General features: G+C 36.4%; 1 protein-coding gene across 1 annotated transcript in view; it reads left to right on the top strand.

The window, feature by feature from the left end:
• Positions 1-13,742, top strand: part of spon1a (spondin 1a) — a 129,173-nt gene that overhangs the window by 26,366 nt on the left and 89,065 nt on the right. The window contains exons 4-5 of the mRNA XM_017708738.2: positions 2,039-2,112; positions 2,464-2,586. Coding sequence (XP_017564227.1) covers positions 2,039-2,112; positions 2,464-2,586 — 197 coding nt within the window. The remainder of the gene's footprint in view (positions 1-2,038; positions 2,113-2,463; positions 2,587-13,742) is intronic.

Below are 13,742 nucleotides of genomic sequence, written 5' to 3'. Positions count from 1 at the left end.
CTTTTACTAGCAAGGTGTACCTAAAAAAGTGGCCGGTGAGTGTATATCGCTTTTGTCGGAACAAAACTTCATATCTCCATTTTTTATGTTTTTCAGTTTTTGATATAATGTGAAAATGCCTGTTGTCCTTTGCATTGTATGTAAATTTCATGATGAATGGACAGAAAGAAATGGCTCAAAATAACTTGGAAAAACGTCTGGCTTCACTGACTTACATTAAAAGTAAAGTAGGTTTTTTCCTTCTACTGTAAATTTTCCATTTTGGAGATATGAGGTTTTGTTCTGACAACAGTGATATGCATGTTAGTGTTGCACATATTCTGTTTTTTTGTTTTGTTTTGTTCCAAAATACATTACAGACCACTTTCATTGGGCTTTACACAAAGCAAAAAATCTATGTAATATTATGATTAACACAGCCTTTATTAGAGAAAACAAAATGTCATCATATCCAAACTTGTTACCAATGGATATACAGCATTGTGGAATGAAATTCTTCAATTCTATCCTTGTTAAAATGTATTGGTGAAAGAACATTCTTCACCTTGCTATCTCTTCATTACTGAACTTTTATTATCTCTTTTATCCTGAGCTTGTTCACCACTCCTAGTTCCTTTTAAACCCTGCACCTCGTGAGTGCAGTTAGTTTTTCTCGCTCCTTCTTCCTTTCTTGCTGTATCTCTAACTCTACTGCATCCACTCTGCAGCTCAAAATGTGTCCACAGTGCACCTCTTTCAGCCACATCCCTCTGCTTGAAGATTCAGGGCCATCAAAACTGGCACAACCAGACATGCTAACAGCTTTTTCCCCAGAGCTGTAGAGCTCATTGGCCACAGTGGACACTTTAAACTTAAACTGAATCAATAAACTTTCCTTACAGTATTGCAGTTTAACTCTGCTGTGCCTTAATGCTTTTGTGCTACTGTACAAGTACATTTTTACAAATGTTCATATTACTATAGTATGTAAAATTCAATAAAATTTGTTTTGTTGATAGTATATAGTATAGCACATGTATACTTTGACCTGCATACGTATAGACATTCATATCTGCAAATGTACAGATATCCACACATCTTTTTCTTACATCTCCTGAGCTCCTTTCACATCGGCTGTGTTTTAATTAGTATTCCTTATTCTATATTCTGCTTATATATTTACTTTTCCATCACTTGTCAAAAGTCTCTGTACTGTGTGGTCTGTTCAGTATGTTACATGTCATACATGTGTGCACTCACTAAGACAAATTGTATGTGTCACATATGTATGTGGCTAAATAAAGTGATACTGATTCTAAATGTAATGGCCTGACATTTATAATGGAAACTGTGCATAGTCTCACCCACTAACTGCTCACTCATGAGGCGCAGTGTTTAAAAGCCACAGGGAAGTAGTGGAGCCATAAACAAGCTTGATACAGAAGTGAACATGAACGTTCTGTTATGAAGTAACTATATTTAATAAATTAAGTTCTTTCCCACTTTTACTCTTGCTAGAGTAACAGAGTTTGTGAAACAACACAATTGGAAACCAATCAGAAAGACATCAGTTCTCATAATTTGATTCATGGTCCCGTGGTTGAGATGTACTGAATTGTAATATGTTTTTTGTAAATACAGTATATATATATATATATATATATATATATACATTACACAATAACCTTGGGATTGGACAAAAATTTAAACAGCAGCTTTCTGCTGCTATTGAAATCCTTTGGCCCTGCTTCCCTTGGTACTGTGAAGCTATTCAGCCTAACATGTGCCGCTTTTTCAGGGAGTACAGTCGGTCCATAGAGGGTCCTGATTGCACCATTGTTCAGAGCACTGGTTCTTTATAGTTCTTCTCTTCTCTTCTCTTCTCTTCTCTTCTCTTCTCTTCTCTTCTCTTCTCTTCTCTTCTCATTTTTCTCAATTTCATTCTTCTTCATTCCTATTCCTACTCCTTTCTGTACATTTCACTTTCTTCTTCCTATGAATTCTTCCTTTTCTCCCTTTACCTTTTTATCATCTCCTGTCTTGTTCTCTCTCTTGGCAGAGCGAGCATCGTTCAGAGGAAAATCATCTCCTTCCAGGATGAGGGCTCACTCACAAAGCGAGTGTGTGAGAAAGGTAAGCCTTTCATTACCAGCAAGGAGATGAGATCCTCTCAGCCTTTCAAGACGCCCTTTCTCCTTCACCTCCCACCTGGGTGCCATCCCTCTGTTTGGGATATTTCAGACAATGTTCTCTTTTTTCTCTCAGTCCTCTCCTCTCTTTTCTCACTCCTTCATCTTTCTCTGCTCTAACAGCCTGTGTTGCATCACATCCCTGATTATCATGGCAATGCATGCATGGGAATGATCTTAAATGAGTGCAGACCCCCTGCTGTGCATGGCATTGAAGGGTGTACGGAAAGAGACTACAATATGCCCGTGTATGTATGTGTGTGCAGTTTCTTGCTTTTTCTGTCTTGCTGTGCAGAGCCACTATATGGAGAGGCCACAGACAAACCACTACTGGATTGCTGTGCCTGTGGTACGGCCAAGTACAGGGTTACTTTCTATGGGAACTGGTCAGAGAAGCTGCATCCCAAGGATTACCCGAGTAAGTAATCAGCAGATCAAATGTGTACAGGTTTTCATACAGGTGTTTGCTTTCTCACACCATCCTTTGCCAAGTTGTTTTATAGGTTATCATTAGTATCTTTGCACATCTTTGGTCTAAGCCATTTATAAGTATGGGCGAATTTTTTTAAATCACTCTTGTTGCACTTTCTGGTTAACCTACACATTTTATTTCGCATTCAACCCGACTCCACTTCCCACCCCTAAATATCTCTCATTTAATTATATTTTGATTAGTTTGTTGAAACATGAATTAGGACTGCAACAAACCACTAGTTTGATAGTCGAATAATCAATCGATTACTGAAATGAATAATTATTCCGATTATAAATCACTACTTTACCAAATAACTTTTATGTAGCTATTTGCTTTTAAATTTAGCTTGAGGTGTTTTATATATTTGCTAACCAGCAATGAAGACAGTAAAGATGAATACCATTCAGTAATTCACTGTTTTAATGAACGTTCCTGCTAATACAAAAGATTAAAAAAAATTCTATATTTATAACCAAGGAGCAATAAAATAACAAAACTAAATTGTTTTACTTTAATCAAGTAAATAAAAAAAATCTATTGAAATTTACATGTTAATTTTAAACAGTGCAGTCTGTGCTTTGTTCATTCTGCCGTCTGTCTACACTTTGCTGCAACTAAATTCTACAATCACATCTCCAGTATAACGGTGGAAAGTCAGTAGCTCTCTGTGCTCCTGTGAGTCTCTCTCTGATGGAGTGGAGGGAAACTTCTCTATGACTGGTTAAATCTGAACGATTTGGCGTGAATGCTTCATTTCGGTGGTAACCCTTTGTCCAGCTACACTGTGTGTTCACGGACAACTACCTCCTAAACCGTTAGCGAGTGGAGCCCAGAAACCTGTTTGGAATCACTCTCCTGTGTTCACTGGATTTAAACGCGCTGACGGCCTCAACGTTAAGAAGACGATGCAGTTTTTAAACCTGTCAGCATGATCTGGGAAGTGAACAGGGCTGTTGTTAACTCTGCAGTGAGCGGTAATGTCAAAACATGCCTAGTGAGCGCAAGAAAGATGCGTAATGACATAACCAACTAATCTATTACTAAATTGGTTGACGACTAATTTGGTCGTCGATTTTAATCAACTAAGTCGAAAAATTGTAGCATGCCTAACATGAATATTGCTGCACACGTGTGTCATGATTTTCCTGTCCATGATGTTCTGTGTCTGCTCGCTAGTCCCTCCTAATATTTTTTATAGAGTTTTTTTGGTATGATTACTTGGAAAAATTACTTGGAAAAAATCTGGTTCCATCGACACATTAAAAGTAGAGTATGTTTTACCTTGTCCTGTAATGTTACAATTTTGGAGATATGAGGTTTTGATCTGACAACATCGATATATCAATGTTCATTCCATATATATTAAAGTTCATTCCATATACATCAATGTTCATTACACACACACACACACACACACACACACACACACACACACACACACATATATATATATATATATATATATATATATATATATATATATCAAAGATCATTGTATATATACCAATGTTCATTCCATATATATATAACTGTTCATTGTATATGTCAATGTTCATTCCATATATATCAATATTCATTCCATATATTTCAATGTTCATTCAATATATATCAAAGTTCATCAAATATGTGTATATACAAATTCCTTGTCAAAGAGAGAATATCTTTAGATGTACTAATGTACATCACTGATTCTAATTTTTATTACCTTTAAAATGATTTGTTACATTTTAAATTAATTTTACCAAAATCCAGCCAACGTTTTCTGATAGACAAATATTGGTGCAATGCTGGTAACTTGAAGTATTGCACTGCAAAAATACTAGATTAAAAACCTAATTTGAGGCATATGCATAACCCAGCGCTGTATTACTATTAAAAAGGATACACACTGCATTACCCTACAGGCAGGGTCATAAAAGTTATCTTAAGATACTGTATATGATTTGACCCAGTATTGGGTTATTTTAAACTCTTTTATTGGGTTACTGCCTGAGTTTTTGTTTTGACCTGTTTATTTATTTATTTTTTGACATCAGGTATTTTTTTCTAAAATAGTTGAATCACTAAAATCTTTTTATTTTTTTGTGAAATCATCTTAAGTATTGCTCAATAATGACAAACTGTTTACACAAATAAATACAAATAATATACAACCCCATTTTCAAAAAAGTTGGGATACCATGCAAAATGTCAATAAAAACAAAGTGCAATGATGTGCAAATCATTGAAACTGTATGTTTAATTGATAATAGTTCAAAGAAAACATCAATGATTCTGTCGTTGAAATCACTGCATGGGCTCAGGAACACTGGTATGTGGAGAAGTGTGCTGTGGCCTGAAGAATGGACCTTGTGTCCTCCAGGCTAAAGACCACTAAGTTTGTCAGCACACGACAGCAATTGGTCTCCTCAGTTCCCCATTGCTTACAGAGTGTTGTTAAAAGAAGAGGTGATGAAACACTGTGCCAACTTTTTGGGAAAGTGTTGTCGGTATCAATTTCAAAATGGGCATACATTTTTCAAAAAAACTATATAAATTAATTCTGCATGGCGTCCCAACTTTTTTGGAAATGGGTTTGTAGCTTTTACTTGAATTTAAACACTACATTCAATGTTTGTAGTGTAACGTACTGACAACAATTAAATGTGCAGGTGTTATTTGTGGATTGTCTTTTGTAGCGATATTCATATTTTAGCTACTTAACAAACTCACAATTTAGAGTATTCAGGGCAAACTATATCAACATTGGAATGTCTCTTGATAGGAGCATTACTCAAAGATATAAGCATATCCACTCCTTCAAAATGACCCACAACTTCAGAGATCTATTTAGCCAATTTATTTATTTAGCTTCACATATACCTTTAAAAGGGACCTAAATGTGCCCTGACCCACTGTACTTTCTCTCCCTCAGTAAAACTGATCTCATCAAGACTAAACTGCTCTTGTCTTTGTGGGCTTTGTGTATAACCTTGAGACTGCCTTGTTCAGAGTAAATTAAGCCTAGGGATTACCACCATTCTCCACTCGAGTTTGTGCTCTGGCAACCCAGATCAATACGCTGATTAGAATGGACTCCGGGAGTGAGATAAACCCAAGGAAGGAGCTGCCCTAAAATTTATGAGCTTAGGAAACAAAAAGAAACTGTGTGTGCTGATGCTAGCTTTGGCAAAAAGGTGGGTCAGTTTTACACACATGCTTAGCCACAAATACACACATATGCCAATTAAGAAACAGTTGCTATGTGGAGCAGTTGCTAAGTGGACTGTTGAACACAGGATGCTGAAAAAGACACAGTATGAAGCTTCAGTATGATGCAGTGGCACCTGTTGTCTGGCTAAATTTACCATGTTTTCATCTGTCCTTGAGACACAAAGCAAATGAGTACAAGCGTTGACACACTTTCTGATAGAAAAGGTTGTTCTGTGGCAAGTTTTTATATTTTATCTTTTTTTTGTGTCCATTTATCAGCCCCTGTCTTTTTGCACCATGTCATTCAGCTCTGATCATCCTGTAGCTTTGTGGCAGATGGGTCAAGGTCCCCAGAAGACAACAGTGAAGAGGAGGAGAATGGGACTGGATTGATATGGCAGCAGAGCTGAGTCAGATGGCTGAGAGGGTCAGGGAATTGAAATCTTACCAAGACGTGCAAAAAAACTCTTTAGTGTGAGGAAGCAAGTACAGATGGATGATGTTCAGCTTTACACACAGAAATCTCTACTGAGACACACTGAAGTACATCAATTCGTCTGATTGTTCCAGTTTAGGAGGCGGAACGTACTTTCTGAAGAGTCTTTCACAAGAGAGACAAGCTGCACAGACTTTGTGGTACAATCTGTTCTGGACCAAGAATGATCTGTAGGATTAAGTATTTTCATTTAAATATTTGATGTTATGCATAATGATATTTTATAACGATTTTATGCAGAATAATTACCTTTTAGATTAAAAAAAATAGTTTAATCATTTTTCACTGTAACTTAATTAAAATGAGCACCTCGAAAACAGTCTAATAACTTTCTATCTCACCCACAGCTGCGAACTTTAGGTCCAAAAGTAAGTCCAGCTCAAGATAATTCTGTCCAAAACTGACCCAAAACTCTCATTATCACTTAATGTGTGGAATAAATAGTCATTATTATATATACAAATAACCATCATGCGTATGTGTGTGTGTATATATATATATATATATATATATATATATATATATATATGTATGGGTGTGGGTGTGTGTAAAAAATGAATCTCAATGACGGTGAAAGTCAGAAAATTAATCATTTAATTTCTTAGAAAAACTAAAAAAAGCCTTTTACTGCAGTACAACAGTTTGATACGGTATTATGCAAGAATAATAACAGTAATAACCATTAAATAAATCATTTAATCTTATATTTAAATGGGTGTTCACCATGAAATTATAGAGAACGTTGACAGTAATACTTATAACAGTGTAAGCTCATTCATCAAACAATGCTTTACATCAACATTTTTATGTCTGTCCATTGTGCACTGTTCTCACAATCTGTGATATACTAAGTAGTAGATTTCACCTCTTTAATAATGAAGGTCTATTTAGATACATATTGGGCCAAACAAAATATATATAAATGTTTTTTTTAATTGCATTCATTTGTACCAAATTAATTTGCTGTTTTGTTTTCTGTGTTTATCCATTCAAGTGTTTTATTATAAATGGTAATTCTGTGAATAACACCAGAATATCAGATTAAAGACTTTTTAAGAAGACTCCAGCCTTTCAACAGAACTAATAACTCTCGATTTCTAATGGGTTAAAATTTGGAAACAGGTTTTGCCTGCAATGGAAAAAAACTTTCATGAATATTACTGGGGAGAGATAGAGGCTACTGCTGTGTTTGACAGGAAATATGAAAATAAGGGTTTGAACATCAGAGCTTGTCACTGAGACGTGATGCAGGCCTGATGGATTGACTAGGGGGATTAACCTTACAGAGAGAGTGTGATAAGCACTTCTTCTGCACTGGATGTTTGTACGCACACCGGCATGCCACCAGAATAGTTTCAGTACAGAGGGAAATTAGATTGGAGGCTTTAAAATCCCAGTGCAGGCTGATAAAGAGTGGCCTGGGATACAGATTTCATTGTTTCAGCAGCACCTTATGAAATTGGAGGAGAATTATGAATCTGTTTACTGTACGTCTCCCTAGCAACAGAACTTTTCACCAATAAGCACTGCCATTCGGAAAGCTTCATACAATCTGATTTTCTCGAGGAGTTCTCTGTCCCAGGGTTATTGTAATTCCGTTTCAGTCTCATCACTTGCTTGTACAGTTTATAACAATGCTGGATTTGTCCTTGGAAGTTTTTTTTTTTACCTTTTGCATACCACATACAGGATTCACCACATGCCATAACTTTCTGTATATTATGATTTGAGGATATAGAGTGCACTTTACTCTTTAGAGGTAAATATTTCTAACTTTGTTCAATTTCCCATTTAGTTTTATGTCATTTGTGTCCTTTTTAGGTAATTGCCTAAATGAACACAAGTCTAATAATATTTATGTTCATTTACCATATTAGATCCCCTTGCACATCTTCAATCTTTGTACATCTTCAATTACAGAATGCAGTCCATCTGTTCCTTCTTTTACCCTGTTTTTCAATTGTCAGGACCCCCACAGGACCCCCACAGAGCAGGTATTATTTGAGTGGTGGATCATTCTTAGCACTGCAATGACACTAGCATGATAGTGATATGTTAGTGGATCAGACACAGCAGTGATACTGGACATTTTAAACCTCTGGAATCCATGAATGTACCTGTGCATCAAATTTGATGTTTCTGTGTATGTTGCTCCATTTTTGTGATAATACAACGCAGAAATATGGTTCAAACATTTCCTGAATCTGTAGAGTTGCCCTTACTATTCCACCATATTGCGAGATTGTACATGAGTAATGAGGCGTTAAGAAACGTCATCTGCCTTTCTCTGTGCATAATTGGTGGATTTGTGTGTTCGTCTACATGTTGTATGAAACTGACAAATGGACACTCAGGAACTGACCAATCACTTTGGAAACCCTTCATTCTTCATTAAGTCAACATCAGAAATATGTGGAAAATGATGTAAGAAAAGTTTGTAGCCACTGCAGCTGTTTTGGAAAGTAGTGATAACGAAAACTGAGCAGTTTAATTTGAAACAAATGGGAACCATATTATCTGCAAGTAGCTTTAAAGATGAATCTAAGAGAATATGAAAAAAATGGAGAAAATACCCTTAGACCCCAGGGGGTTAAACACTATGTCCACTCACTGTTCTCTCTTTCAGACATACCTATCTTGTTGGTCCATCTTGTAGATCTGAAGTTAGAGATGATAGCTCACCTGTTGCTACACAGTTTCTAGTCCTTCACCAGTGGTCAATTTCTGGCCAAATGATGCTGTTGACTGGATATGTTAGTATGCCACCCAAATAATACCTCAGTGGTGGTCCTTTAGGGTCCTGACTATTGATTACCATTGATGAGCCTGTAATTGAACTACAAAGTGTGCTTGTATGGTGAACATGATAAAATGGGCAATATCAGGTAGGTGTACCTAATATGTAAGTATGTATGAAAAACAGTACAAATTATACATTTTCAGGATTTGTTTTACATTTTAAGTTAATCCATTCACATAAGGAAGGGTAACTTAAGTTTTCAAAAAATATATAATTAAAAAAATGGGACTGCTAACAAGCCAAAACTGTCACTCTCAGATAAGAACTTAAAGTTTTTATCCTTGGGAGAGAGGAGAAAATCAAGCTCCACTTTTGCTTCAGACCTGAAGAAACCCATTGATTTTTCTGTCCATCCTTCCACTGTAAGAAGACAACTCAGCACTATGAGTTGGAAGGATGTTTAGCTATCAGGAAGCACTTACTGAGAAAGAAACATCTAGGAAAAAAGTTGTAAATTTGCAGATCAAACAAAAAAAGCTGTTTGATCTCAGAACAATGGACTGACTGTCCCAGAGTCCAGGCCACGCCATCATTTAATGTTTGGAATTATACATGTTTGGGATCATAAGAAGCAGACAATGCAACTAACATCTGAGACTGAACTTTGAAGGTGTGGAAAAACATCCCTGCAAATCTCTAAGAAACTGAAAGCAAGTCTTCTGAAAAGAAGGGAAGTTGTAATAAAAGCAGTGGGTAGACATCTGGGTAGACAAAAAAGAGTGACACATTCAGTTGTTTGAGGCTTCTGTGTAACTTTTCTGTTAAATGTTTCTGCTTGTTTCCTGATGCTGAAAAATCACTCATTTGTACTTAATGATAATTTTCCCTGGATATAGATTAAAACAGTGATGGTCTCTGACTGTTGCAGAGTACTGTACTTTTGGTAATTATACTGAAGTTTTAATGGCTTAGATAAGAGAATGCTACACATAAGGATTTTATTAGCATGGTTTACGATTATTACATCTTGCTAAGTCTCCCCCAAGAACTTTAATCAACTGAGTTGAAAAACAGCTCATACTCATATTACAACAGTTCTGGGTATTTCGTGTGCTCTTCCTCAGTCATAATTACACTGTAAAACTTGATGGGCCCAGCATAGCCAAACCCTTCATAGAAACTGATTGCCTGAACACAGCAGAGTTTCCCTTGACTCAACCTAATTAAGGTATGTGTTGGTATAGAATAAATTAAGTTATGGCAGCAGAAACAGGTCAAAGCAGCTGGTTTCCACAAACCTTGTGAGCATCCTTATTAAATTATTATGTATGATGTAAATTGTTAGCTTTCATGGCATCACAGGATCACAGCATTTGTTGCAAAACGAGTGTGAGGCTTTGGGTTTAAGCACACTTAGTTTTAGGGGCCATGTTGAATGTCTACAGTGAGAGCTATTTGTGGTCACTATTTGATGGGACATCTGTCATGGCTGTCGCTGGGCTAATTACTGGTCAGAGCTGGAGTAATTGGGGAGCACGTTTCACATCGATTGGGCTGTGCAGGGCAGCAGTGTGTGCTGGGGCTTGGTGTCAGAGGTTGACAGATGGTACCTCTGTGCCAGGAGTTTACCTAACCTGTTATACTCCGTCTCTTACAGGGGAACTGTGTCATACAGATGCCTTGAGAATAGGGTGACTTACCGTCGTATTAAGTGAATGTACACATTAAGTGGAAATGGAAAATGGAATTACAGTACAGATTATTAGTACAGATTACTGATTACCTTATAAAAATGGTGTACTACTACAGTAAAGTGATGTGTGTGTGTGTGTGTGTGTGTGTGTGTGTGTATACTTTTGTGTGTGTATATATATATATATATATATATATATATATATATATATATATATATATATAAGTTTACATATACTTACATATACTAGGTCAATTAGGATTACCAAAATTATTTCTATTTGCTAAATGCCAGAATAATGAGAGAGGGAATTTTTAAAGGCAATTTTGTTACTTTCTTCAAAGTCAAAAGTTTAAATACATTTCATTAGTATTTGGTACCATTGCCCTTAAACTGTATGACTTGTAACTGAGCCATGTTTCTAGGTCGCCTTGCTTGCATGTCTTTTCAGCTTTGCCCATAAATTTTCAATAGGATTGAGATCAGGACTTTGTGATGGCCACTCCAAAACATTGACTTTGTTATCCTTAAGCCACGTTGTAACCAGTTTGGCAGTATGCTTTCCGGTCATTGTCCATCTGGAAGACCCATTTGCGCCTAAGCTTTAACTTCCTGGCTGATGTCTTGAGGATTTGCTTCAGTTTTTCCACATAATGTTCTTTCCACATGATGCCTTCTATTTTGTGAAGTACACCAGTCCCTCCTGCAGCAAAACAACCCCATAACATGATGCTGCCACCCCTGTGTTTAACAATTGGGATGGTGTTCTCAGGCTTGCAAGCTTCCCCCTTTTTCCTCCAAATGTAACGATGGTCATTATGGCCAAACAGTTCAATTTTAGTTTCGTCAGACCACAGGACATGTCTCCAGATATTAAGGTCTTTGTCCGTATGTGCATTTGCAAACATCATTCTGGCTTTTTATGTTTCTTTTGGATTAATGGCTTTTTCCTGGCAGAGTGGCCTTTCTCATTTCACTGTGGATAATGACACACTCTTACCAGTTTGGCTAGCATCTTCACAGTCTTTTGCTTTTGTTCTTGGGTTGATATGCACATTTCAGACCAAAGCACGTTCATCTCTGGGACACAGAACCATTCTCCTTCCTGAGCGGTATGATGGCTGGACATTCCCGTATTGTTTGTACTTGTGTATAATTGTTTGTACAGATGAACGAGGCACCTTCAGGCATCTGGAAATTGCACCCAAAAATGAACCAGACTTGTGCAAGTCCACAATTCTCTTCCTGATATCTTGGCTGATTTCTTTTGACTTTCCCATGATGTTACACAAAGAAGCAGTATGTTTCAGGTGTGCCTTAAGATACATCCACAGGTGTGTCTCTAATTAACTCAGATGTTGCCAATAAACCTATCAGAAGCTTCCAAAGACATGACATCATTGTATGGGCTGTCCCAAATTGTTTAAAGGCATAGAAATCTTAGTGTATTTAAACTTTTGACTTTGAAGAAAGTAATAAAAATTGCCTTAAAAAATTCCCTCTCTCATTATTCTGTCATTTAGCAAATAGAAATAATTTTGGTAATCCTAATTGACCTAAAGCAGAAAAAGTTTATTCTGATTTCATGTCAGACAGTGAGAAAAAAATGCATATATGTCTTTTTATATAGTGTATATAAACTTCTGGTTTCAACTGTATATATATATATATATATATATATATATATATATATATATATATATATATATATATATCAGCAGGAAGACCTCCTAACACAACAAGCAGGTGATGTATAAGAGTCTGTGCTTTGTGTGTTCTGTGTGTAAGGCCAGTTAAAAATGTCATTAAATGTTTTACTTGAGTTAATCTGGTATTCTGGTATATAAATCATATGCATTTTGAGATACAAATATTGGAATATTCCTATTTTGCCAAGCAAAGTGACTTACCCTTTAAACTGCACTCACATGAATGACATGGACTTCTTAAGGAAGCTTACTAAGGAAGCTGTTTATACCCCTCAGTCAATATAAGTCTGTAAGACAGAGCTTCATGCAGCTCTTCACAGTCTGGTTCAATTTTTTGTTTCATTTTCTGTGCCATGTGGAAAACTCTTCATCCCAACTTGATGTTTAATGTCTAAGTTACACTTTTCTGACAAGGATGCAGATTTGCATGACTGCAGTCATAACAACAGTGAAAGAAACTGTGCAAGAAAAGTGAAATTTACCACATAGAAAGGCAAATTTTAGTCTAGCTTGGATCTATCAGTTATACATTATCATTGTTGCCATAGTAAACATGCTGCTTGTTATGAGATTTTTTTTTCATGCCACTCACAACACACTGCCTCCCCTCACCAGAACCACAGAGCGCTTTGTTCTTTCTCCATCTCTATCTCACAAAAAAACCCTAACAACAAAATTTACATTTTGCAACAACAGATTGAGCCCATAGAGAGAAACCCAGGCAAGAAAATAACTGAGAGTGGTTTGAATGTAATCTTGCTAGTAATCACCCATTTTTAGGCTGTACTTGTAATCTGATTTTGTAACTGTAGTGGAATAAATGTACCTTTTTTATATCTGTAGTGTTGCTACATGTATTCCATTACTTTACAACCTTTTCAAAATGCTGATAACTCAATGTCTTTGGTCAGCTTAACATGCTTGGAGGAGAACATTAACATCCAATTCTGTTGCATCAGCTAACAGACACACGTTTACTAGCATTGCATTAAGACAGAGGAGTGAGCGATGCCTTTTACATTCTCTTGGCCATGGATGGCTGTGGCATTGCCAGGAATTGAACTCACAAATTCCTGATCATAGGGCAAACACATAGATGACTGCACCACTTTGGAGTACAAACAGTCATGTTTATCAGGTTACTTTTCTTGAGATTTGAAAAACTCAAGGGACTTTTGAAATGTGAGTCATTCTCAGTGTTGCTTTACAGCTTTCTGTCATTTTAGAATAACCTGCAGTTTGCATTCTGGAAACATCAAAAATGTCTAA

The sequence above is a fragment of the Pygocentrus nattereri genome, chromosome 7 (assembly GCF_015220715.1).
Source record: "Pygocentrus nattereri isolate fPygNat1 chromosome 7, fPygNat1.pri, whole genome shotgun sequence".
Taxonomy (NCBI): domain Eukaryota; kingdom Metazoa; phylum Chordata; class Actinopteri; order Characiformes; family Serrasalmidae; genus Pygocentrus; species Pygocentrus nattereri.
Note: the sequence above shows the minus strand (reverse complement) of the source record. Positions and strands in the feature narration are given on the sequence as shown.